Raw genomic sequence first — 27,429 nt, 5'->3', positions numbered from 1 at the left:
GCCTGGAGAAAAAACTGTCGGAAAGCGGCGCGCGGCGTCAGCTGGAGACATCACAATGGAGTAGCCCGAGGGTGTCTTTCGGACGACTACGGCTCAAGACCCGGGTCGTGATGGTTCCTGGGCATGCTTTTTTTTTCTGGTTTTCGAAAGGGCGGCTCAGTTGTCCTCCAATGGGGGTCGCATTTTGTTGCTGGGTGGTCGATCGCTGGCCGCGCTGTCTGGGAGCGCTCAGGGTGGACTGGACAAGAGGTACACAGGTGGGCTGCTGCAGATGGCACCACTGCTTACCAGGCCGACGACGATGACCGGTGCGGTGTACAGCCTCTGCACCGACGCGTCATTGCGCAGATGGGGTGCCGCGTGCGTGAAGCGGGCGACAGAGCAAGCCAGCATGGCGGGCACGCGATGGGGCCACGGCCCCGCCGACCGTGTAAGTGCAGCAGAGCACTGAGCGGTGCGCTGCGCATGAGGGGGCCTTTTCTTGTCTACTGAAGCTGCGGCTCACCTTCGTGTGGGTAGCACGTCTGCCATCGCTGCTTCGAGCAGAGGCTGCTAACACAGTCATGCAGTCAACGCAGAGCTTCATGAATGCATGTCTCCCATGACATACGTGATACACGGCGCATTGCGTAGAATCCTGTGCAAACTTAGTCGACACGCCGAACGGTAATCCCGCCCACTAGGCGCGAACGGGTACGACGGACGACTTGTTATCGTGCGACAGGAAACTGTACGGTCAGGTGGCTCCGTACCCTCGTCGGTACGCAAGCACAAGCATATATGCGCGTCTGTGCTGCTGCCTGAAACTAGGCGCATGAGATCTGCCGATGTGGAACCCTCTTCGGTGTACAGCGGGCTCGATTTTACACCCATCGGAAGTGTGATTTACAGAGACGAATATGTTGACCCGTTCATGGCCTTGGTGTAACTCTCTCTCCCACATCTCTTTCATTGCCCCCCTCCCTCACTCTCTGTATCGCCTGCACTGGCGAAGGTAACGGTGCCGCCAGCTGTATCTACGAGCATGAGAGAGACATACGCTCATCGACACACCATCTACCACGCGCTCTTTGGTTCTTGGGTACTCGCCTTTTCTTCTTCCAAGCGAAGAACAACGAGCCTCTGTGCATAAAAAGACAAACTTTGGCGCTCCCTACCACCTTCGAGTGGACACATTGGCAGACCTGTCGTAGGGAGAAAGGATAAAGAAGAAGCAGCGAGGGAACGCCCCTTCTGCGCCGCCGTCACGTGAATCGACAGCCACAAGGCGCAGGAACTATTTCCACCATTCATCGCCTTGAGTTGGACTTCATTGGTGCTTTGCCTTTTTTTTTCGTTGTTCCCGGTCGGTGTGCGTCCCACGCCTTTTTCATTTTCGTTTTCCTGGTGTATTGCTACTATTGGGTTCTTGCGGTCTCCTTTTTGTGCGTATCTTTCTTTCTTCCTGACCGCTTCGTGCTTGAGCGAGTTTCACTGGGGATGTTTTGTGTTGTTGTCCACGAGTCCTCCTTCCCTTTCAGTTCCCTTAGGCACTCTATCGCGCTGACGTGTGCAAGTGTACTGCCCTCCCCCCTCCCTGTAGCCTGTTCGTTTCACTAACGTTTTCCCTTGCGCTGCTCTTCTCGTTCTTGTCCGCCTCGAACCGTCTACGCAGGCACAAACATCTTTTCAATTTTTTCCCTTTCTGTTTTACTTTATTCTCGCCTTTTCGCTCTCTTTTTTTCCCTTGCTGTTGTTCTTTCTACGTTGTTGACGCTCTCGGGCCCGTGCCTGTGTGCACTCGTTTCTCTCATCGATTGCCACCTGTGCTTTCTTATTATTTGTTTGCTTGTTCTATGCCTCGGTCCCTGTCTCATCCTCCTCCTCCAAACTTCCTCCTCTCTTTTTTAAAGGCTACCTTCCTTGTTACTGTGAGTTTTACCAGAAGACGGACGTCGCTCTTTGTTTTCTCTTTTTTATTATTTGGTTGTTGTCGTTGGTGGCTTACACTTTTAGTTTATTTTCGGGTTTGAGCTGTTCCCCTGTCTTTCACTGGGCATGCCCTCCGCCTCGCTCGTCGTCGCGCCTGCGAGGAGTACTTCTGCATCCCGTTAAGCCTCACGCACTCGCGTATACATCCGCACAGAGAGCACAGCAATAAAGCAGAACGAGTAGTGGAGTGAAACTCAAAGCGGAGCACACACACACAACAACAACAAAGAGCAGCGCCATATAGTCGTGGCGGACAGGCATCAACCCATCCACTGTGACACAGTACATCTCTATCTATAGAGAGAGACGCCCTGGTACACACACCTACGCACAGATTCATTCAGGTATAGGAACAAAACATTTTTTTTCGTGTCTTTGCGCGGGGAGGGGTTGTGTGACGCGGAGTCCTTCAGCACAACGAAGCAAGCGAAGGAAAAAGAGAACAACAGGAGCAACAAACTAACATCAAACCTCACAGGAAAGCACGAGGGAAAAGCCAAAGAACACGAAAAAAAGGAGCTCGGTACAGATCTGAGAAACGCCAAGCGACAAGAAGAAGCTGTGTGTGTTTTTCGTGTGGGAGCACGACAATCGCGAAAGGAAATTTAACATCACGTTGCTCTTTCCAGGTTTGTGTGCTCTTCCATTCTTTTTTTTTTGGTCAGCCTTTTGTTTCTTTTTTTTTTTTGAAACTCATCTCGCATGCGCGTTGCGAGTTTGTGCGATTAGGTTCTGTGCATGGGTGAGTGCATCTGTGTGCGTCTATTTCTTGCTCAGCCGCACTTGTACTTGTTTTTTTTTCTCTTCTTCTTTTGGTTGTCATCTTTTTTTTTTTCGCTGTGAGCTGCGCTCTCGTTTTTCCCCCTTTTTTTTGCCTTCTGCGTCTTTTTCGTTACCTACTTCTTGAACTTGCGGTATTTTTTTATTTTTTTTCTTTTTTTTTTTGGGGGGGGGGTACTTGGTGGCTGATCTCTGGTCGCTGTACTCGTGTCTCCTTTTCTGTTTTTTTTTTTTTTCGAAGTCGACTCGCATCACAAGCGTTACTGTTCTTTGTCGCTCTGCCTCTGCTCGTTTGTTTTGGCGCCTCTGTTCGTTTCAAAAGTGTGTACGAGTGCTTCGTCGCTCTCACGCTCTTTTTCGAGGACAGTGTGGTGGAGAGCCTCCCCTCTCCCTTCTCTTGTATTTGTGTTTTCGCCACCGTGGTGCCCGACGTTGGCGTTTTCCCTCTCGTCTTTGTTCGAGTTTTGTGTATATAACGTGTTCTCCACTTGTTCTCTTTTCCTCTCCCCCTTTTTTCCCCCACTCCTTTACGCTTTTCGCCCCGTGTGCCGCCGCTGTTCGTTTTGCACCCAACTTTCTCATTCCGCAGTTCCACCTCTCTCTTATGTTTTCTGATTCAGTGTGTGTGTGTGTTTCCTTTTCTTTTCAGCTGTTTGGTTGTGTTTTTGGTTTCATCCCTGCGCCTCCTCTTCCTCTTTTGCCCTAACCCACACATACCTTTTTTTATTATCATTGCCCTTTTTTTCTTCACTCAACCTCAGGTGTTTCTTTTGGGACCGATCTACCTCTCCTTTTAGTTTTTTGTTTTCCAGTTAGTATTGGACTCGCTCATCTCTGACACCACTGCACCCCCTTCCCCACCACCTCCTCCTTTGTTATATATGTATGTGTATATATATATATATAATTGTCGTTGTTGTTCTTGAAACAGAGACCCCCCCGCGCGAGAAATTTCTACGCACTGATTTGGAAAGCAAACAACCACTCACCAAGCAGGAATTGCTATCGACATCTACCCCACTAGCCCACTTCTTTCAGCACACGCATCTATCTCGAACGTTCTCCGTTCCTTTTCGCTGCAGCTCCCCTCCCCTGTCTCGTCACCTAGCCCGTCTATTTGCATTCGTTTGCTGACTGCCTGTTTATCCTGTTCCTGCAGTGTTAGATCTTCTGTTTTTAGAGGGTTCGTGTCGCTAAACCCTTGTGCCTCCCTCCTCCTCCCCATCCACGGTGGCGGAAGTAGAGAGACAACAGCGCCGTAGCAGCGGTCCTCTTTCCGCCACAGGCCTCCACGCAAAGAAGGGCTGTACCGGAAGAGACAGCAAAGTCACAGGGAAAAACGAAAGAAGACGAATCAAAGGCGGCTTCTGTGTGCTTGTCAAAGGATTTTCACGGAGCGATTCCGTTGGTGTTAACACGCTTCCCCCACCCCACCCCCTCTCTCCCTTTTTTTTTCGAGTCTCCTTTTCTTCATCGCTCTTTCGACTCCTCCTCATTATCCCCACCTCTTCTCTCCTCCCGTTTGCGGATTCGGCGGAGTCACGTATACTCGACGCTTTCCTGTCCCATATCAGCGGAGCACCGTGACACGGCACAAAGCAAACAACGGAGAAGGGAATCCTTTCTTCCTTTTTTGCCTTTACGAGAGTGCCCGTGCCGCGTATCTCTCTCTTTCGTTCGCGTTTCCAGGACGTCTTGGAGGTGGAAGAAGGGGCCTAGCAACATGTGAAGAACACGCGAAACAATACGTAAAGACACGAAAGAGAAAATAAAACATAAAAAAGCACAAAAGAAAAACCCGAACATAGTGGTAAAGAGATCGACAGTACACATACCCTTACCCCCCTCCTCCCCCTACACACACACGTGCATACTGCAGTGAAAGACGGCAGGAAAAAAAAATAGAACTTACAACATCACTTGGCTGTTTTATATATTTGTTCTCTCCTCTTCCTATTCGTGTGGTTGCGCCGCATTTTATCTTCTCGCTCTTTATATATATATATATTATCGTGTGTGTTTGTGATTTCTGCTTTGCCCCCCCCCCTCTCGTTTTCGTTTTCCCATCTATCTCTTCATACTGCACAGCTGCAGTACGTTTTTTTTTCCTACTTGGCTGCTGTTTCGCTTTCTTCGTGAGAAGCTGTCCTGTACTGTGTGCTCATTCGTTGCCCATCCCTCCTTTATATATTTTTGTTTTTCAATTGTGGTTTCTCTGCTTTATTGTTGATTATTCTCCATTGCTTGTCTCTTGCATCTCCGCCTCCCCTTCACCACCCCCTTCACCATTGTGGATACACCCGACTCAAAACGCACACCAACCTGACCGACACGCAAGAAAGGCAACGAATAAGGGGGAAAACAAAGGTTTTCGCACAGAGGTTATCAAGAGCAGCAAAAAAACAACAACAACAGACAACCGCCCCAGGACCACCTCTTCCCTTGTGTTGACTCTTCTACTGCCGTGCACCCTTTGGTGTATTTTGTTTCACTTTTTGACCTTTTTGCTCTTACGCCCTTCCACTTCTCCTGCTCTTCTCGCATCTGTCTACCCTGCTTGTACTCGTTTTTTTTTATTTGACTTCGCTCTGGCCTTTTTCGCTTTTCATTCTCACTCGGTATTCCGCAACCGCGCTTCCTCTCCTTTTTTTTGTTCGCTTTTGTGTGTTCTTTTTTTTTCTTTGTCCTCCTCCCCTCTCATTCTCTCTCACCATGACGGCACGCAACATGAATTCAATTGTGATGGCTTCGTCCATTCCCATCGATGCGGAGCAGCAGCAGCAGCAGCAGCAATTGCATGCGTGTACCACATCCTCGTCCTCGCCTGGCACCTCGCCGATGAGCGCAACAAGGCTGCGCCATTCTCCCGGGGTAGCCGTGCCCACATCGAGCCAGTCGCCGATGTCTGTGCACATACCTGTGGGAGGAGGCGGGACCCACTCAGGTTTTCCAGGCCTGTCGTTAGGCTACGTGCCATCGGCAGATGTGGTGCAGTCCTCAATGATGGTACCTGCCATGGAGCTGGCTGCGCGCCAGTACACGCAGCAGCAGTTCTGCGCGGACGCCATCCGTGGCCGTTCCCCGACTAACTACCGCGCCGCTGGTGGTATGGCGGGTTTTCGCCCGATGCCGGCTCTCTCTGTGGAGCGTCTTGGCGAGCCGGTGCTGATGTCAGGACCTCCGGGCACGGCGGCCTGTGCGGCAATGGCCATGAACTTTGTGACTCCGCTCTCTGGCGTGCTTGACTCACCGTCCACGCCGCCGTCGTCTGCCGCCACGCCAGCCAACACGAACTTCTCAATGAGCGAATACCCGGGTCTGATATCGACATCGTCCGCACCAACGCCCGTGACGCCGACGGAGCATAGCAGCACGAACCTGATACTCTACAACATTGGCCCCCACATGACAGAGGTCGCCTTGCACACCTTATTCGATCCGTTTGGCGAGGTAGTGAGTTGTGCTGTGATGCGTGATATCCACACAGGTGCAGGCCTGGGCACCGCTTTTGTGCGCTATTCAGAACACATGGATGCGTGCCGCGCACTGGAGGCCTTCGGCGACCGCACGAACCCTGTGTGTGTGCATGAAGCCAAACCGCTGGTCGTCCAATGGGCGCGAAAGCAGCACGACGGTGCCCCCGCCGGCGAAGCGCGCAAGAAGATCATGAAGCTGTTTGTGCGCAATGTTCCGCTCGACTGCACGAGGACTGACCTAGAGGAGCTGTTTGGGGCGTTCGGCAGTGTGCGCCAGGTGACGCTCCACAAGGATACGTCGCCGGTGCAGGATGAGGCGATGGTGCGACTGATTGCGTTTGTGATCTACACCGAGGAGGGCGCGGCGGAGCGGGCGGCGCGGGAGGTGCACAACACGAAGCCGTTCGCGTCGTGCAACGGCATCCCCATCATGATCAAGCTGGCCGAAAGCAGTCAGCGGCGACGGTTCATGAAGAACGCAGAGGCGACTGGGCCGATTCTATCGGTAACAGGCCTGATCGGGTTCCCAGCTGTGCGCACGTCGCCCATGATGCCTGGTGTGTCTAGCTCACCGTTCGACATTGCTGCGGCTGCGCAGCATCATCAGCACCTGCAGCCACACCAGCAGCACCCGGCTGTATCTCAGCAGGGCATGTTTGAGACTCATGGCTTTGAAACATCCCCGTCGTCCTACATCATGCCCGTTTTCGATGGCAGCGCTGCGTACGCGGCGCCAGATCCTCGCGAGGCATCGACGGGCAGCCACCAGGGCACGTCGCAACGACTGCAAATGAGCGTCTCTGGAGGTGGCACTCCGGCTTGTGTGACTCCGCTGGCGTCTAACATTATAGGGGGCTCACCGAGTCGGCATCATCAGCCAATACCGACTTACGCTGGTGACAGGGAGGGCCGTGTTAGCCCTCACTCCTCATCGGTCTCCGCGCCGATGCTGGCACACTCGTATCGCCAGGCTGCCTCCCTGTCCTTTGACGCTAACGCTGTCGCCGCCTATGGTGGCCTCTTGACCCCCTCGAAGTTAAACGACCAGAATTTGCCTGATGGGACGGCGGGCGCTGGCAGTGCGGGCGGTTGCCCCAGCGGCAGTTTCTTGTATTTCAGTAGTCGCCCGAGCGACGGAAAATTCACGGCCGCCACAGATGCGTCTAATGGTGGGTCTCCGCAGGTGCCGGTCAGCGGCCCGTGGTGCGAGACCACTGGCGTTGACACCAATCAGAGCATTAACCTTTCGGCGTCGACGCAGCTTACCCGAAAACACATGGAAGCGAACTGCTCTCCGCCAGTAGCTGGTTCAGCCCCACCCCCAGGACCACTTCGCCTGGGCTCTACCCCGTCAATGGTATTCTCCAGCGCACATGGCAGTCCGCAGCAGAGCACTGGGCCCCAACGCACCTCTCCAACAAGCATGACTGCACCGGGTGTTGTAGCGACAAACCGCCCTGTGTGCGGTGCTTTTGTGCCGATAGGTGTTCAAACGAATGTGGCTCCTCAGTTGTCTACAAGGCTGTCCGTTTCAAGCAGCGGGAGTATTTCTGACATGAACTCTACCCCACCCAGCCACAACTTTTGCAGCGGCACCACGCCTATCACCGGTGCGACGCACAACATGGAGTCGCCGACGGTGCGCACGGGTGCGTCCGAGTCGTGGCGCCGTGCTGTGCGGACACACGTGCACAACACAAAGCGACAAAATGAGCGTTTCAATGTGAGTGGCTCCCCGCCATCGATGCCGGCGATAAGTGCGAGCTGCAGCGCACTAGCACCGGCAGCTTCTTCACCGACGGCCGCGCGAAAAGGAAGTATGCTCTCAATCAGCTGCAACGAAGCCTCCGCCCCTGGCACTACACCGCCCACGTCGCCCATCTCAATCTCGACCCTGTCAGCTGATCAGGCTGGCGCGAAGCCGATTAGCACAGGTACTCCTTCATCGGGGCGGATGCGATACTACAACAATCCGTACTCTACTGAAAGCACCAAACTTTTTTGCTGACACCGCCACAGCCCACATATACGCTCCGTAGAACCTTCGACGGTGAGAGTGGAGGATCAGAGAGACCGTTCATCGCCAACACCAGCAGCAGAAGGCGCGCCTCAACATGCAGCTCGCTGTGTAGGTGCGTTCGTTTGACCGTTTTTTTTTCCTTTACCGTATGTGCAGCAGACGTAGGCAGGAACAACGGCGGCACTTTTTAGCAAGCACGACCCCAGTGTTGGGGTGACATACATATAATAGGTTCGTTGGGGGTGGGGAAGAAGAGTGCAAGGGGTGGTGAGATGGGCGAAACCAACAGCACCCCTAGGTGAGTGTATGCTTGTTTGGCGGCAGCGGAGACGACTACACCAGCCTGCCACAGCGCAAGGGATAACAAGGTTTTCCTCCACCGGCAGTCTTTGGCGCGCTGTAGTTGAATCCCAAGCCGCGCCGTTCTTGTTTGCGGCAGGTAGAGCGCCGTCACTTTCCTTTCAGGGTGCCCTCATACACTGGATACTTCGTTTTGTTTTGTGTGTCCCCTGTTGAAGGCCCCTCTCTGTCTAGTCGTCGTTGTCTTTCCCTCGCCCCTCTGTCTGTCTGTCTCTCTCTTTCGAGGTGTTCTATCTTCGGCTTGGCATCTTGGTTTGGATATTACGGTCGTTAACGCGTTTTCTTTTCGTTTGTACGGTCCCTTCCTCGCCGTGTGCTTCGCCGCGTCCCCCAACCCTTTTCTTTGCTCATCTTTGCTTTCCCGTTTCTCTCTCGTTGTTGTTTCCATCCCTGTCCGCGTCCTCCCTTTCGTTCCACACCGTGGAGCTTGGTGGCCGCAGTGGTTGGGATCTGAAGACATCCGTGACTTCTCCTGTTTTTTTTTCCTCTTTGCTCGTTCTTTTGCTTTCCCTACCTGCTCAGCTCTTACACACAGCATTCAGACATCGAAACCCTCCTGCGCTCGCCACACCCACGCCTGCGAAAGGCCTGCGGATTCAGCAGAGGGGCGGGATGTCCCTGCTGCCTTGCCACACACGCATCGCGGCGTCCCGCCTGTGGGGCGGCACATGTGGTCGAGCGGGCCAGCGACGCCACCGACAGCAGCGTTGTCCTGAAGCAGAGGCCCGAGGATGCAGGAATGCGAGCACTGTGCGCATGCGCAGGTGAGCGCAGCCGGAGCGTGCGGTGTGTCTCCTACGTCCGACCGGGTCTGCACTGATGAGGCGCAGATGCCGGAAGCATGGCGAGGCCACCCCCGAATGGCAGCAGCGAGTCCCCGCACCACATTACGGCATGCCGCGGCTTGCAGAGACTGAGGGAGAAGCACGGCAGACAGGCTGTCCTGTGCAAGGTCTCGGAGGGCCCTGGCCTGAGTGTGGCCAGCTCCGTTGCTTGCGCTCGCCCGGCACGCCCCCTTGACCCCCACCCCCTGCTGCCTCCACGACAGACGCGACAGCCGCCGCCCTCGTGCGGGACCCTGAAGGCGGCTCCGTTTGGATCAAGGCATGCGGACCACCCGTGTGCGTGTGTCGCCGATCGTGCGGCATGCGTGCGAGGAAGGGCAAGAAGAAAACGATGAGACGCATGGTCGGATTCGATGGCAGGGTCTTCTGTCCTGGGCGACTCGTGTGTAGCGGCACTGTGACAGGGGTAAGCGAACTGTGGTTGAGCGCTTATATTTGCCCACTTGTCGGTGGTAGAGTGACAGGATGACGGTACAAAAACGACTAGTGCGGCAATGTGGTGTTGTGCGTGGTTGGTTTGTGTGCCTCTCTGTGCGTGCGGGGATGCAGATGGTGTATGCTTGTATCTCTGTGTGTGCTGCGTTTTTGGCTATATCTGCTGAACGTTTTTTCTGTTTCGCACTCCGTACAGACGCTTATTGACCCCCCCCCTCCCACAGATGGGCGTGCTCTCCTTGGATTCGCCACCCCACCTTAACCGTTTTCGGTGCTTTTATCTCTTCGTGTTGTTGACTGTTGCAGGTTCGGTGTCCTCCACTTTTTTTTTATTCGTTTCTCTCTCTCATCTCCCCTATCTCGTGATTGTCTCTCATCATTCTTCAGGAGCAGCGGTTTCACTTCATGGCGATCTTCCTTGTGGTGTGCACGCTTGTACTCGGGATGTTATAGCCAGTGTGTGTGTGTGTCTTTCTCTGCGGTGGTTTGTGCATTGTACCCGCATTCACTTACTTTATATTGTGCTCTGTTTCGAGGAAGGCGGAGCGTACCTGTCAAACCCGGATGGGATCTTGTGCTTGTTGACCTCCATCGCCTCTTCTGCGTGGTGCCCTTGTATGCCGGCTTCTGTACCTTCTCAAGGTCTACGCACGTCGCTCGGTGTCTAGTCTTCGTCACGCGTTCTCTGCCTTCCCTCTCTTTTTTGTTCTTGTTTGATTTTGTCGTGTGCATGCGTTTTCGCTGGTTGCCTTTTCGTATTTCTGGTGTCTGTCTTTAAGTGTGTGTGTGTGTGTATTATTTCGCTCGCTCGCGTTGCGCCCTTTACTTGTGATGACTCTTGATCTGCGTCTTCTGTGGGGTTTGTCTCCGGCATCCTTCACCTCTTTTTTTTCCTCCGCTTCATCCCTCCCCCTTTGTTGCCCTCCTTCCTCTTACATGTTTTCCGTCCCCCTCGCCATCTTCTCAGGTTGCTCATGAGCTTTCTGTCTCGCCTGTGCTGTTCTCTATGAAATGTGGGTACGGCATTTAAACGTGCGGATCGGTGTGCTTGTGCTCGTGCGCTTCCGAAGACAGCAATAACAGCCATGCACTTGCATGTGGCCACTCCCGCATTAAAAAAAAAAGATATGGGCGCTCTGCACCTTGACATGCACTACCACAGTCCTACATGGTCTCGTGAGAGACACCGTGTCTTTGTTGTTTTTGTAGCGTTCATCCGGCCGTGTTGCTTCAGCGACTCGCTCCTCGTTTCGCTTTTTCCTCCCCTGTACGCCGCTCTCATTGCTTTCGCTGCTCTCGTCTCCGTGTGAGACATTCCCCCTGTCGAGCGCACACACATGTATCTCCGCGCTTGTCAGTCTTCAGCAGCGTTACTGTCTGTCTCTGTCGCGCGTATGCGAGGACCTATGTGAGGACGTCGCGGGACGACCTCTCTCCCGAAAAAAAAAGGGAGGGCATGGAAGAAGATGTGAAGAAAGACATACGACACGCCGAAGGCCTCATCCGACCACCAGTCCGGAAAGAGACACCCCCTATAGGCCTTATTTGTTTATTGCTCGTTTTGTTTTGCCTGTGTGCATGAGTGCGCTGCACTCGTCCTTCTTCACGTCTTGTACACACTGCCCCACTGCTGTGCAAGAATCGGTAGATGCAGGGATTGCTGCCATATTCTTTTTCTTTCTCACCCTTCTCCACCCTCACCCGTCTTTTCCAGCGCGGTTCTCTAGTCGTCTTGCACCCAAGCACCGCTACCTACCCCTTGCGCTTCAGTCCTTTCCCTGTCCTTGTTCGATAAAGCTAGAGATGAGCCAGTGCAGCCGTCTCCTCTGACGCCCTTTTCCTTTCTCACGTTCGTACATCAGATGTGGTCCTTCGTTTCCTGATCTACCCTCCACTCACCCATCATCTTGCTCGCCACACACACACACACACACACACACACGCAGGCACGCACGGTTCATGTGCACATGGAATGAAGAAAACGTTTTTCCTGTGTTGTGCATTGGCCTACTTTTTCTCCTTTGTGTTGTGCTCCACTGCCACGAGCCGATTCGACCCTGCTCGAATTTGGTGTGGGTTCTCCCTCTCCCTCTCTCTATAATATATATATGTGCGTGTGCCGCCTCAGTTTTTATGCACAACTGGAGCATATGAACCTGCCTTTGCGGTTGCGTTGTTGCTTTCTCGTTTGCTCTTTTTGCTTGCGTGCGCTGTGCGCGTGCTTCAATTCACCGATGGCAATGCTCGTCTGTGCGGACGTTTCTGTGCTGACTTCTCGGTCTCTCTCTCGTCTGATTTGCTCTGCGCCGGTATGTCCCGCCCATTGATCTCCAAGTCGCTCTGGTCTTCCTCCGCTCCCTCCGCCTATCCTCGCGAAGCTGATGCTCACGCACACGAGTGCATACTCAGACGCACAAGACAAGAGAGATTTATCGCTTCCTCCCTCCTCCTTTTCAACACTTTTTTTGATACCCCCTTCAACGTTCTGCCTCCTCTCTCTAGGCAGTGCGACTCTCGTGCGCCGTTTCTCTTGTCCATTTCCTTCTCACGGCCGTATGCACGCGTGTGCGTGTAAGTGTCCTTGTTGCCCTTTATTTCGTTCAGTTCGATGTCCTTCCTTCTCACTTTGTTCGCGACGTGGAGGATGTGAGAAGATGTCTTGCCTCCCTTTTTTTGTTGTTCTCCTGGGTCGCAGTCGAGATGCCACACAGCGCTTGTTCTCTGCTCCCCGATTCCATGGACCTAGCACGTCTTGGATTGCTTTTTATTCGCTTTTTTCCCGGAATCAGCTGATAGACTTCCTTTGTCGTGTCCTTTCCAGATCTTGAAGGCTGTTGGCGTTAACAGTATTCATCGTGTCGGAGTTGCTCTCGGGTTTCGCTGCCCCGCCTCGCTTCGTCCATCTGCTGGGCTTCCTCTCTCTCTACCGAGCTACTGCAGAAGCACTCGTGCACACCCGCCCCATGGTCATCCCTCCTCGTCACTGGAGATCTTTTTGAGTCACGCCCTCTTTCTCTTTTATTTTGTATTGCTATGCTTCTGAGTTACTTCGAGCATATGTATATTTTTATGTTGGCGCCTCTTTTTGTGTGTGTGTGCATGCGCCTCTGAATTTGATGCCGTCGCTCTGCTCGTTTGTTTGTTGCTGCTCCGCTGATGCCCTTCGGCGCCACTGTCAGCGGACAGAGGGCAGAGGGGCGGGGAGAGATTCAAAACGAGAGGGAGGAGACACACATGCGTTTCTTTGATATTGACTGTTTTCTTTTTTTCCGGTTCTTCTTTTGCGTTATCCTCTTTTCTCCATGTCTTTCTTTTTTTTCTAATTTTTATTTTTGGTTTGATGGTTTCTTTGGTTGTTCACAACTGCCTGTGCCAGTCGCTCCCCTCTTTCGTCCTCCTTGACGTTCTCCGATCTTTCCCATCCACGTCTTCTGTTTTTGTTTTCGTTCGAAACGTATTCTCCTTTGCCTGCTCCCAATGCGTTCGATCTTGTTCGTTATCTCATGCAGCTCTTCTGCGATACCGCCCCCCCTCTTCATTCGCTTCCCCATTTCTCATTCAGTTTCTCCGCCCACCTTTTGTATGCCTTTTCTCTTGATCGCTCGTCACCGGCCTCTCTCGCTTGGGGCCTCGGTTTGGCTTCTTCCGCCTTGTGGCTTCTATGACTTGTTCGCGTACGTTTTCTTGTTTGTCTGCTCTGCGTCACATTAACTATTCTCCACCATCTTCTCAGGCTTACTGGACATTCTCGCACGCCTTCTTTTGATGTGAGCCTAAGGTGTGTGTGTGCGTGCGCGTATAGGTATATGTGAGAGAGCGCTCGAGAAAAGGACAAGACGCGCGAGCCTCTCGGCCGCTCGTGCTCTGGTGCATGTAGGATGTGTTCTCGTTTTTATGTATAAGGTAATGTATCAATTTATACATACATGTATATATGTCCGCGACTCTCTGTTTGGTTTCCTTAACACCATCCCCACTTTTTCCTTCTTTTTTTTTAAATCTCGTGGTTACCGTGTATGTGGTATATATATATATATTATGTATATGCCGATCCTTTTTCTACTGCTGTTGTTAAATGCGATTGTGTAGTTTGGCGCTCACTTGGTATGTCGCTGAACAACAGCAAACGGTGAAAGGATGCTTCCCCTCCTCTTCTCCCACGCAAGAAAAAAATAGAACCAGCAAAAGGGATGCTTTTCGGAGAGACAAGAGAGAGGGAGAGAGAGGGCGCGGCAGAAGCGTAGAGCGGATGTGTGCGTGTGCGTTTTTGTCCTTGCCTTGTACCCGACTGATGGACGAGAAAGCATAAACAAGGGTGAGTCCCAAGACACACACACACACACGAAGTAGGCAGCTGTAAAGGAATTCTCAACCCTTTTGCACCCTCCTTTTTTCCCGTTGTGCTGTGCGTGCTGTTGTTTTGTTCGCCTCTCTGTGTTTTCGCCGTCGGTCTTAGTTTAGTGTGAACGCCCCCTCTGTTTCACCTCTCCGCCCCCGACCGCTTCCAGTGTCGTTCTCTTCAAAGCCCTATCTTTCCCGGATTTCTCCAAGTCTCCGCCTTTTTTCTCGACTTTTGCCGTTCTTGTCTCCGAAGGTTTGTCACGTTCCAGTTCTCCATTGCGTTCACGCGTGCACATGTATGTGTATGTGTTCACAACTGTGTGTCTGCGTCTATGGGTGTGCCGTATGGTGCAGCACACAGGGGTGTGTCTGTCCTTTGTCTGTCCCACCTCGTCCTCGCCCACTTTCGAGTCTTTATCTCTGTGCTCTGTTTATTATTATTATTTATGTTGCTGTAAGTACCACAGTTGGTGTGTTCATATTGTTTTTTCCTGTCTTCGTTATTGCTATGCCTCATCGCTATTCAGTCCTTTCGGATCCAACTCGCTGGATCGCGAATATAATCACTGTCTTTCACAACAGTCGCGCGCACACACGCGCACTCAAGAGCAGACAATCAACAAGCGAACCGTCTCCCCCCCCCCCCCCAAAAAAAAGGAGGAACCACACACGCAAACAAGCACACACGGGAGCCCCTGTGCATGTCGCTCCACCTACGGCTCTTCGCGTGCTTATGCTTCGACGTTCATCCCTTCCCCCTTTTTTCATTCCCCCTCCCCCATTCACTACCATCCTACATCGCTCGTCGCCAAGCAGGTTTCGTTTCCGCGTTCTATCATCAGTATAACCGAGTCCCTTTGCTCAGACCTCTTTTTCATCGGTTGTCTGCCGACTCTTCGTGTCTCACTAATGCGAGCCTTGAAGTGAGGTGTCTCTATAGTTTTCTATGCATGTGTGTGTGTGCGTGCTGCTCTGATTCCCTCTCTTCCGCTTCATGGGTGCGCTGACTCTTTCACTTGCGCTTTTCTCTCCCCTTTTTTCGAATTCTTGAGTCTCCTCACCGACGCCACCATCGCCAACGCCCCCAACCCCCCCCGTGTTTTGTGTTGTCCTTTGCCTCCTTGTGTATTTGGAAAGACCGCCCATCACATTCGCTTCTCCTTCCCTCTCGATTTCCATCGCACTCGCTCCCTTCTTGTTCACTTCATCCCAGCAGACCCACTGTACTTTCTTATCCCCCCCTCCCTCCCTCTTTCATTCTCTGTCGGTGTAGCTCTGCTCTTTCTCTGAACGGCAAACGATGCCTTAGTGCGCCACCTTGCTTGCATGTTTTTTTTCCTTGTTTCTCTCGCCTTGCGGCTGTTGCGTTGAACGATCTTATGGTCCCTATGGTGTCGTTCTCCTTTCTGCTGTTTTTCCCCGGCGCCTCTTTCGCTCGTGGTCGACTCTTTTTTTTGTGTATGGGGGGGGACTGTTTTCACGCGCGCGTTTGTGTGAAGAGTATCATTGCTTCGTGAGAGGGCTGGAGGGCCAGCTTCTGCTGTAGGACGAAACGCGAAAGACTTATAAAAGGAGTGTGCTGCGTGTGCGGTTTGTGTCTGAGAGTGTGTCAAGTGGTTAGGAAGAGGCGGTGTCACACGACCCGTTTTCACGCTTGCTCGTTGTGCTTCATGCCTTTGCCGGTATGAAAGCGTGTAATGATCACACGCACCTACACGCCTTAAAACCTTCCAGAAGATCGTGAAGGGGGGACTCTCGACCCCTTCGTCACTCGTTTTGCGGCCTTTACTCGAGCCCTTTTCTTCGTTTCGCCGCTGCTCCTTCGCTTTTTGCCTCCAATTGTGTGCCATTCGGAAAGAATGGAGAGGGGATAGAGAAGGTCGTGGCAAGCTTGCGGAATGCATCGAGAGTCCCACCGCCAGCCCAAAAATGCAACGAAAAAAAGGCGCAAGGCTCCACACAAAAAAGAGCAACATTGTGACAGGAAGAAAGATGAAGTTGACTAAGGGTTTGTGGACGGCAAGTATATGTAAATACATGTACATGGAGAGCTTTGGGTTGCACCGATTGCCCGTTGCTCTCGTTTAATGGACTCTACGTACCCTTGCACCGTGTGAGTGTGTGTCGTTCACGGGTGTCTCGGTTGTCAGCTCGCTTCTGTGCATGTGCGTGTAGGGATATGTCTTTGCGTCTCTGTAGATGTGCGTACGTGTGCCGCTTGTTGGCGAGATATATAGTTTCTTAACAAGTGAAAAAATGCGGTGATAGTGCTGGCATCTGCCTCACTTTCTTTTTCCTCATTTTTGTTTTCGCTCTGATCATTGCTGTGTGTACGTGCGCGTGTGAGGTCATGTGCATCTGCGGTCGCATGTGCTTAGGTTTGTCTTGATGATGCGCTATACTTACTATTTTTTTTTTTCGGTGGCTGTTGTTGCTCTCTCCCCACTTTTTCTTTTTTTGTTCACGACTGCGGGTGTCGTTCTCGTTTTCGCCGTTTTTTTGGCTCCTTGGCGCTGTTTTCACTGACGAAGGGATGCCAGGAAGAATACGCACGCGAAACAAGTCGAAGAGCCGATCCGCAGGAGAAACAACAAAAACGAAAACACCCTCCTCCTTCGAAAAAAGTCCATCAGGTGTTCAGCGACGCTGGTGAGGTGGCGCACGTGTCAATAAGGGACTTTTTCTTCTAGCGAAGGAGAGAACAGCAGTGGCCGAAGCACGACTACTCCTCTATTTTTATGTTTTGCGTTCCTGCCAGGGGTGTGAAATTAGCAGCGGGGTGCAGTTTGCAGAGACACTTGCTCTACTCGTGCGGTATTCGAGCATGTGTTTCCTCGGCTTTCATTCTCACCTCTTTCACGATCAAGTCATGTTCGTCTGTCGGCGGCTGCTCCTGCCATGCATCTGTGCCATTGTCCGCCTTTCCGACCCAACTCCTGACATCCCGTCTTTTCCTCCCTCACGCCGACGCACACGCACACACGCACATCATCACACCCGTGCGTTAATCACTGGCTGGCCATCACCCCACAAGGGATCCTGTGATTCGACTACCCACATCAAAACGCAGCAACAGCCATGCGTCTTTCTTTTTTGCCATTGTCTCCCCCCTCTGCTGCCACTCTTACGGGTAGGCGATTTAACACCCGAAAGCGCAAAGACAGTAACGCCACTCTCCCGCCGCCACCAATCTACTCCTACCTCGCTCACTCTCTCGTGCTCGCTTGTGTATCTTTTGTTCGTTTTTTTCCCGTCACATCCGTTCCTCCAAATGATCACAGAGCCGCGGACTTCCGCTTTGAGATTGGACGGATCTGGAGAAGGCCCGAAAACGCACAAGAGCGCAAAAACAAAAATGCGAGCAACAGCAACAACAAGACATACCTTCAGTCAATAAACAAAAACGGGTGGAGAGGGGGAAGCACGAATATTAAATGGTGAGTGAACACACCAGTCCGCATACGTATACATACATCTCTCTATGTATCTATATGTGTATATCAAGACGTATAACTGTACATATATATATGCATATATATGTATACATGAAGATAGACACATATACAGATAGACATGTAAGCTGGGAGCAACCCACCCCTCTCAGACGCTTGCCCCATACACCTTCCTAGAATGCTCACACATTTCTTCCTTTAACTGTCGTGTACTACGGTGTAGGTGTACCCGGGAACGGTGAATCGTGGCGAATCTCTGCTCCTCTGTCCCACAGCTAGTTTGTGAGATCAGCTCCATCCACTGGAACGAAAAAGGAAGTAAAGAGTTGGCTTCGTCGGAGTGGTCTCCAAAGGGTTGCTTAGCTAGATGTTTGCGTTTTGTTCTCTAACGTTGGAGCGACACACACGTGCACTTCTTTCTCGCCTTCCCAAATATTTTTCGCGCACGCTTCAGTCGCGGGGTCGGGCGTCGCTTTTGTATGTGTGTAGAGGTCTCTCTTTACGTACCCACTGCAAAAATCTCTTGCCCTCTTTTGCTGGAGGTCTCTGCTATTTCGTTCGGCCGACTTCCGGCAGTGTCGTACGAGCGTGCGTTTGTGTGTGTGTGGGGGGGTTGCAATAGCTCTCCCTTCGTCCCTCCTATGCTGAGGAGGATGTTAACTGTTTCTGCTGCCTTGTGTGCCAAATCGAGTTAGCCCCACGGCGACCAACTCCCATGTCGGCTACCGGGTGAGGGATGATGGATAGGGAAAAGTGAACCCCACACTTGCATAGAATTCATGGAAAAAATAAACCGCGACTTCGTAGTAGCGGAATGCCGATGTCAACTTCTCTTATGTTCAGATCTGTGGGCATCACCCATAACATGCTTGAAGCATGGGATGAGAACTCCACCAACACGATTGTCATCCTCTGCTCCCTCTTGGCCCCCTTCTCTGATCTCGTTGATCTCGGACTACAGAGGACAGGAAATATTCATCTTCCTCTTCTTCCATCTTTCCTGTGTGCCTCTCGCATCGAGCACGTCGAACACACACGCACACACACCGAGAAAAAGGGGAAAAGAACAACAACGCCTTTACTCTCTTCCTCCCTCCCTCCCCGATCCCCCAAAGAGGAAGGGAACACGCGCGGTACATGAAAAGAAAAAGTGAGAAGGAAAGAACGAGAAAAATAAGCAAACAAGAAGACAGACCACAGTCCATTTTTTCTGTCTTTTGGAAGATTCCCTTGCTACTTCTTACTCTCCTCTAGAGCGTCTTTCTTTGTTGTTGTTGCTGTCGTTGTCACGGGCCCCCTCCCTCCCTCCCTTCCTCTCTTCCTCTCGAGAGTCCTCGACTATATCAAGAACAGTCATTATACGGGCTATATCCATCTTCTGCGCGCTTCTCTCTCGGTATATTTCGTTTTAGATCTTTATTTCTTTTTTTTTTCAGACTGCTCTTCACTGTTTTCCTTTGCGCCTTCTTGATTGATTCTATTGTTATTATTATTTCGCACTCTTCCGTTTGTCGCGACGCCTCTACGAAAGTGGTGCAGCGAGAAAAAAAGAGTAGGAAAGAAAAGGAACAGCGGCAGGAAAGGAAAAAGGATTCAACGGCAGTCAGAAACGCCGACGACGAAGGTCAGCAAACATAGCACATTGGAGCAGACTCAAACACGCAAACTCGGAGCTTGTGCTACCGCTCCCTCTCTTTCCTTTTGTTTCTGTTTCCCTCTTGCCCAGCCGTTTCGTCGGTGCAAGCTTTTCCGCCTTTTTTTACGGTGCGCCTTTTTTTGCATTTCATTCCGTCTCTGCGCACGCTTGCACTCCGGTGTGGAATAGTTCGGAGGAACGAGAGATTGGCACGCACGCTCAGACGCCTCATTTCTTCGCTCTCTGTTGTCATCTTTTGTTGTTGACTTGTTTTTTGTTGTTGCTGCTCCTCTTTCCCTCCCTTTTATTTCCGTTCTGGTGTTTTGTTGTCTCTTGTCTGTCGTCTTCTCTTCCTGCGCTTATTTATCTCTCCCCCCTCTCACCCTCTCTGTGTGCATGTACATGTGTGTGTGTGTGTGTGCTCTTCTGTGTTCCCGCTACTTTTTTCGTTTTGCACCTCTTTTTCTTTCCCCTTGTTTGTTTGGTCCTTTTTCACGACGTATTTCACAAACCTTTTGTGTGTTTTTTTCCTTTCTTTTTTTTCATTTTCGACGGGTTTTATCTCCACCTCTCTTCTGCGTGTTTTCCTCCCTCCCCCCCTCCCTCTCTCTGAGAGTGTTGGTGTCTCTGTTATATCGTTAGTAGTGCTCTTTTCGCTGTTAGCACGCTCTGCTTGTGTTGGGTTTTTTCCAAAACTACGGCGGATCAGAACACACCGAAACCCCCGCATTTCTCTCGAGAACGAGCAAGAAGCGGAAATCAAAAGCTGGCTGACAAAGCAGGAGAATTTCATCTCCATCCCCCCTCCATCCCCCCGCCCCAACAACAAAAAAAAGTATATCTGGTGTTTTCGAGCAGCGGCGTCACACTCAGCTTCCGTACGAGACGTGTCTGATCCTCGTCGTCGCGCTCTTTGTGCACGCAAACCTTCCCTCTCGTGTGCTTGCGTGCTTTTATGTACTTGCGAGGAAGCGAAAACGCAGGTACGGCAGCACAGACGTCTCTCTTCAGCAGTTTCCCACTTTTTTCTACTTCTGACGTTCCTCTCTAAAAACACGCCTTGTCGCATATATATGTGTACACGTATTTTTTCCACCTCCCTTGTTTGTATCCTACGAATTTGATTGATGTGTTATTGCTCTTGTTCCTCAACCCCTTCGTGCCTACTCTGTTCCCCTAGCCCTCCCCCTTCTCGCTTGTCGATTTGTGCGTTTTGTTCTCTCCACGTTCTGGCTTCTTTCACACGTGTACTCACCTTTCCAGAGTACGTGCGCGTGTCTTGGTTTGCATGTGCATAACCACCACCACCACCCCCTACTTGAGTGCACACGTCTGTGTCTTCCCCGCCCCCACCCCACCTCAGCCGCGCTTCGCGTGTCACCCATTCTGCCCCTTCGTCTTGTGGCTTTTTCTTCCGTCCGTCTCTCCGCCCCCTCATCTCCCTTTTCTCTCTGTTGCTCTTGTTTTCTGTGTTGTGTCGTTTTTTTTTGCTTTTCAGTGCCACCCTCCCCCCTCTCTTTTGCTGTGCGCAATTTTCCTTTTTGGTCTCTGCGCGCCCCTCTCGGTCTCCACCCTCTTTTATTTTTTCTGTCACGTAGCTTATTTTTATCAGCTATCCTTTATTTTATTTATTTCTTTTTTTTAGGGGGCGACTTTCTCATTTCGTGTCTGTACGCATCTGTACTTTTTTGTTTATTTGCATTTGTGTGTACACGCGGGTATGCGTGTCGGTGCGTGTGCCTGTATGCTTGTCTTCTCCCCTTCTTTTCCTTTGGTCTTCTCGTGTCTTTTTTCCCCCACTCAAACGTAAGAATTTTTCGAGTGCCCCCTTTTCTTTCCGTTGGACCTTGTTGCTGGCTGTTGTGCTTTCCCTCTTCTTCGACCCTCTCTTACCCCTACGGCCCCTCCCCTCCGCTGCCGCTCTATATTCTGTGAATTCTCTTCTTTTTTTTCGTGAGCGACAGGCACTTCCTCCCTTCCCCCCTTCACACGGCACAAAGCAACTACCACATCACGTTTCTCTTGTGCGTGCGTTTGGTGTTCGCTGTTCCAGACTCGCACTCTCTCCCCCCGCTTGGTTGAGGTTCCAAAGACTACCCCACCAGTGATTTATCCATTCGTGCGTTGTTGTTACCTCACAGCTTTTACTGATTTCTTTTTTCTGTGTGTGTGTCTCTGCGTCTGTGTGTGTGTGTGGTGTGGTGTTACGGAAGGTTCTCCTCTATCTCTCTCTTCGTTTTTTTTTCGTTTGTTTTGTGTTTCACTGATCATTTACCTTTCGATTCTCTTTTTTCTCGTGTCTCGGGTGCCTACTTGCTATAGGTTCTGTGTTTTCTGTCGCGCGGCACTTCGCCCGCTCCACCTTTGCGTTAGGGTTCGTGGGTAGGTTGTGCGCTTTTATTTATTCTTCCGTTCGATCACCTACAGCGTGCATCGGCATCCTTTTCTTCTATCTTCTGAACTTTTCAGCTATCTGTCCACCTACCTCCATCGTCCCACACAATAATGACCCGCCTCAACTCCTCTTGCGTCTCAGTGCGGAGGAACAGGTCGATTTGCCAGAGTGCTGCTTCGGCTGAAGCCGTGCTGCCGTCCACTTCCATTCTGCCACCATCTACAAGAGAGGAAGCGTCGGCTGGCGGTGCGTGTTCCCGCACTGACGAAAGGTGCAGCAGCGACAATGCGACCCCACAGACAGTGAATGCGGTGAGCTCGTTTGTGGCCAGCGGCAAGATGAAGAAGATTGCCTCGAACAGTAGCAGGTCCAGTGACTCCAACCTCTCCCAGTCACGCACCGCCGTGCACAAGAACCCGGCGCCAACTACGAACACACGCTCCAGCTGTGGCGCGGGGGCACCTAGGAAAGGCCGCAGCAGACGCGCCTCCACCGCGGCACATGTCACCGTCTGCGAAGAGAGCAACCGGCACAACAGCAATCTTTTCATTTGCAACTTGGACACGAAGATCGGCCAGGCAGAGCTCGAGACAGCGTTTGCCGAGCATGGCACCATCCTGAGCTCTGCCGTGATGCGCGACATTCACACAGGCGAGAGCCTCGGCACCGCTTTTGTGCGGATGAGCTCACACGACGAGGCCCGGTGCACGATGGTGGCGATGAACGGCGTACACGTCGGCTCTCGTTCCATCTCTGTTCAGTGGGCGAGGCGCAGTGAGGGGGGGCCAGTTGGTGAAGCGCGCAAGAAGATCATGAAGCTGTTTGTGCGCAATGTTCCGCTCGACTGCACGAGGACTGACCTAGAGGAGCTGTTTGGGGCGTTCGGCAGTGTGCGCCAGGTGACGCTCCACAAGGATACGTCGCCGGTGCAGGATGAGGCGATGGTGCGACTGATTGCGTTTGTGATCTACACCGAGGAGGGCGCGGCGGCGCGGGCGGCGCGGGAGGTGCACAACACGAAGCCGTTCGCGTCGTGCAACGGCATCCCCATCATGGTAAAGCTGGCCGAGGACCTAGCGAAGCCCTACCGCGAGCACAGTCACCAGCACCAGCAGCCACAGGGCGAGTCGGCCCCTACCACAGCGGCCGCCAAGCAGCGACAGCGGCGCAGCCACAGCCAGCGAAACACCTTGGCCCGTATCGCGAGTAAGAGCCCCACCCGCAAACAAACCATCTGCAGCGGTAGCACCGTCATGAGCCTGAGCAGCCACACCAGCAGCACCACGCTGAGCATCCACACTGGTCAGGCGAGCGGCGCCGATGCACCGATAGCAGATATGGGTGTTGCCGCTGACGTCTCGTTTTGCAGAAATTACCCCCAGCTCACACCGCCGCAGTGCAGCGTGCCACCGGTGAAAACACCGCTGGGCGCGATGATGCCAGTAACACTTCCCCAGCAACACACCATGAGCTGTGTGAGAAGCGCACCTGCGCCCTCTGCCGCCCCGCTCTTTCCTTCCAACGCTCTTCAATTTTTGCCCACAACACCGTCAAAAGTTGGCGGACGGATGCCAGCTGTCAGCACCCCAACATGCAAGGGCGCGACGGCGGTGCCGTTCGTGGCGGACTCGCAGAGGCCGTCGTTTATCGACAACCCCAACAGCCAACTGGAGCAGAGTTTTTTCTTTAACAACTCGACACCGCAGCTGTCGCCGTACGCGCCGCCTCAGCAGCAGCAGCACCATCACCATCTGCAGCTTCCCCAGTTGAGCGAGCTACCCTTCAACGCGCCAGTGACGCCCAGGCTCTACCACCTGCCTGCAGTTCACGCGGTTCCGGAGCGTCAGGACTCGCGCGCTGCGCTAGCGATTCCAAACCCTCGCTGCGAGGCGCTTCCGGTACAGAGCCGCTCTATGAACGATTCGCAGCGCATAGTGGCCTACTCGGACCCAGAGGAGGAGAGCGACCTGCGGATTTTCGATACCGCACCGATAGCACATCCAGCTTCGCTGCGCCCACAGCCGAACATTAAAACGGCGTCGCCGAAGCTGCCGCAGACGTATCGCCACAACCCCTACATCAGCTGCAGCTTTATTCGCGTGGGCTGAAAAAAAGCCGCTGCTCTCCTCCTCCCTCTCTTCTCTCTTTTTGTGTGCCGTACAAAACAGGCTTCGGGCGCCAGTGTCACTGGTCGTGCGGAGAGTATCCATCTGTGGCGTTTTTTCTTATGGCGGTGTAAGTGCGTGTGGCGGCTCTCCCCGATTTCTCTCTTCTGATTCGCTGTGTTGTTGCGCGGACGTACTTTGCATCACATGGTGGTGTCTTTCGAGGAAGAGAGGAGAAGGGGCGGGGAGGGAAGACTTGCGTTTCATTTTCCACACACGTGTGCCCTGGTTTTCGTTGTCTCGCTGAAGCCACTGTTGCTCTATGCTCTCTTTCTCTATTTTTGTCACCGTGCACATGCGCGTGCTGGTTTGTGTGAGTTTTCTGAGCCGCCGCCGCCGCAGCAGCAGCAGGCGCTTACGCAGTTCTCGCTCGGGTTTCTTTTGTTTGTTTGTTTTCAAGTCGTTTATTTTTCCGGTTTTTTTTTCTGCTGGCACTCGTGTCTCTCACCCCTCCTTCTCACTGCCTTTATCCCCCCATCTCGTCCTTCCCCCGACTCCCCCCCACCAAATTGTCCGCCTTCTTTGTCTTGTTTCTTTTGCCAGCTGTCTTCATCTGCTTGAAATAGCATATCAACCAGTGCTCTTCTCATGCTTTTCCGTATGCCTTTCTTCCTATTGCGCGCGCGCAAAAGAAAACGGCTTTGACTCTGATTTCGCTTGCCTACGTTCTTGTTGCTCGTCACACCATCTTCGGTTCCCCAACCCCCTTCCTCCTCCCGCGCGCGGGTACTGGATGGGCTCGCGCCAATTTCGATTCTGCTTCGCATATGTGCCTGTGTCTATGTCTCTGCTCGTCTCTACGTGCGATAATAATAAAGAATTGTTGTTGGTTTTACTTCTTGCCGGGATTCTTCTTTTTTTTTCCTTTTCCCCCTTGTGATGGTTAATAGCCGCTCAGTCGCTTCAACTTCTCTCGTATCCTTTTTTTTCTTGGTACGTTTTAGCCGCCAGCATATGTATCTGTTTGTGGGCCTTCTCTCATGTGCGCAACAGAACGCTTGTTCCCCCCCCGCTCCTCCTCCTCCCTGTTTTCTTGTCTACTGTAAGCACCCGAAAAGGCATATGGACGCTTCAAAGAAAAAAAGGATAGTTGAGGAGAGAAGTCGGTGCACGGGCGCTGGTGGTATCCGTCCGCCACGCGATGAGTGGTGACTGTCCGTCTGCACGGCTGTGCGCGTGTGCGCTTGGGTTTGGATGTGGATGTGTTTTTGTTTTGCCTTTTTTCTGTTGCCTCTGCCTCTCATTTCCATGTACGGCCGCATGCATGTGTCGCACTGCCCATCTCCCTGTCCAGGGGCAGCTGTTTTGCGTGTGCGTCGCTTCCCTTGTTGTTTTTCTTCCACTTATGTGTTTCCTGGTTTTCTTGTGTCAATGCTATCTTTCATTTTCCTTGCTTAGCTGTTGCCGTTACTATGTCTCTCACTCTCTGTATCGTTTGTGTACGCACACTCGTAACGTTTTCTGAATACGTATTTCTTCCTCTCTACTCTTCCCTACAACTTCTGCTGTTTTTCTTCTCCCTTTTTGTGTTGGAGAGTCCCGAAGCGCTGCGCTTTGCGCGCTCGGTTGCCTCTTCTTTCTTCCTCTCCCCACAACTGCCAAAGTTCGGCGCCTGCGTTGTTGCGTTGCACATGCAGGTGTGTCGGGAATTATCACAAGGGGACGAAACAGGAGGGAACAGAAGCACCCTCCTCCTCTTTGTATGATTTTTTCTTGCTTTTCTTCGTCTCTCAGGAATGCGCATGCATGTATAATTTTTTTTGATGTTGTTTCGTCTTTTGGCGGTGTTCGAGCTTCTCGACGGCGCAGAGGGAGGCGCTTGCCCGACAGCTACGTGAGCGCCACCAGAGACGTGAGGCATTGAAATTGAAGGAAACACGCAAACCAAAAAAAAACAGAAGAGCGAGAGTCGTGTCTCAAACATGGCTGCAATACCATCAAACAGTAAGCGGTACGGTGGAAAAAAAGGTGGAGCGAGTGAGCTTATTTTTTTTAGTTGGGATGAACCGTCTGCGCCGTAATGTGATGGATCGGAGACGACAAGGAAGCGAATCCTTTACTCTCTCTTCCCCCCTTTTTGTTGTTTGTTTGTGCCTTGTCTTGTCACCTTCTTGCTGGGTTTTATTGGCCGGTTTCCTTTGACGCGCTTTTTTTGGCTGGCTTTATCGCTATCATTTCTGCCCATTTCCCTCCTCTGTTCTTCGGGAGCCGCCGCGACTCTTGGACTCCGGTATTTGTGTCGGCCTCCCTGCGTTGACGAAGCGGAGTATCAACTCGCTTCTTTTTTTTTGTTGTGTGTTTGTTGTCTGTCATTGCTGTTGCTCCAAGCTCCACCTATCTCGCGTACGCGTGTGTGTGTGTCTGTGGCGGGGGTGGGTTGCTGGAGTGTTTGTCCCCTCCCTTAAAAGAATAGCCGTTGTATGTATGAGCGACTGCGCGTAGGAGACACACACACTTTATATTCTTTTCTTTTTGGTGTTGAAGCCATTTTGCTGTGCGGGCGTGACGCACCTCGTTCGTTTCTGCTTTCTTTTCCGTTATTTATTTCATTATTGCCTTCTTCCTCATCTAAGTAACGGGTGGTGTCATGTCATCTCTTACCATGTTCTTTCCATTCTCCTACTTGCCCTTGTTTTTTTATTTGCCCGGTGCGCTGCTTGTTGGGTGTATGTGCGCATGCGTGGTATCACTGTTACAATGATTCGATTGTTTTTGCTCCTTTTCTGCCTGCGAGCATGCATTGGAGCACCCCCCCCCCTTTCTCCTCAAAGAAAAACAATGACAAAAGCCCCCCAGGCCCGGGCGCGCGCACACATGCACAAGTACCGAGCCTCTCTCTTTCTTTGTTTTTAGCCCTTGAAAACGGTATCCGTCATGGTAGAGAGAGGAAAAAAAAGTAATTTGTTCGTTCCTATCGCTCTCCTCGTCTATTGGTCTCATTTTCGTGTTGCCCTTCTCTTTTATAGTTGAAGCGGCCATTCTTTCGCGGCATCATTTCTATGTGTGTGTGTGTGTGTGATGGGTGTATGCGTTCGTGCGTGAGCACGAAAACCTCGCCCCTTTCTTCCTCCCTCTCACCATCTTTCCAATGACCTACACGGTGGGCCACTTTCACACATTTTGTCTCGTGCACACACTCCTTCACGCTTACATTCCCCAGGTAAGTTTTTTATTTTTATTGTTTATCTTCAGGCTGCTCCTTCTCATTCTCTACGGTTTCGTTTTGTATTGTATGGTTAAGATGGTCTCTCTCGATATTGGTACAGGAATGTTTTATTATTTTTTTTCTGATGTTTGCTTACGTTAATGAATGTGTGAGGGTTTTCTTTATTTTTTTCCTGCTCCCATCTCATTTTCTCTCTGTGCTCCTCCCTCTCCCTTCGCCATCTCTCTCTTACCTGTTTACATTTTTTTTCGTTTTTTTTTGTTTTTCTTGTTTGATTATCATTTCCCATTTGACCTTTCATGCCTTTATCTTCGCTACTCCCCCTTCTTCCACGTACGCACACGCGCAACCTTTGAATAACGTGCTCTTGAGGCGCAAGACACACAC

At 51.9% G+C, this 27,429-nt stretch overlaps 2 protein-coding genes across 2 annotated transcripts; both read left to right on the top strand.

The window, feature by feature from the left end:
* Positions 1-5,463: 5,463 nt before the first annotated feature.
* LMXM_08_29_1350 (putative RNA binding protein) lies at positions 5,464-8,235 on the top strand (the record flags this gene model as incomplete). Its single annotated transcript, XM_003872372.1, has 1 exon — positions 5,464-8,235. One exon carries the CDS (start codon positions 5,464-5,466, stop codon positions 8,233-8,235), a length of 2,772 nt encoding a protein of 923 aa, XP_003872421.1.
* A 13,586-nt stretch (positions 8,236-21,821) lies between these two features.
* On the top strand, positions 21,822-23,819 carry LMXM_08_29_1360 (putative RNA binding protein; the record flags this gene model as incomplete). Its single annotated transcript, XM_003872371.1, has 1 exon — positions 21,822-23,819. The coding sequence occupies one exon, from the start codon at positions 21,822-21,824 to the stop codon at positions 23,817-23,819; it is 1,998 nt and encodes a 665-aa protein (XP_003872420.1).
* Between the last annotated feature and the right edge of the window lie 3,610 nt (positions 23,820-27,429).

This window comes from Leishmania mexicana, chromosome 8 (genome assembly GCF_000234665.1).
Source record: "Leishmania mexicana MHOM/GT/2001/U1103 complete genome, chromosome 8".
Lineage (NCBI taxonomy): Eukaryota > Euglenozoa > Kinetoplastea > Trypanosomatida > Trypanosomatidae > Leishmania > Leishmania mexicana.
The sequence above is the reverse complement of the archived record's forward strand: the minus strand, read 5'-3'. Positions and strand labels throughout refer to the sequence as shown.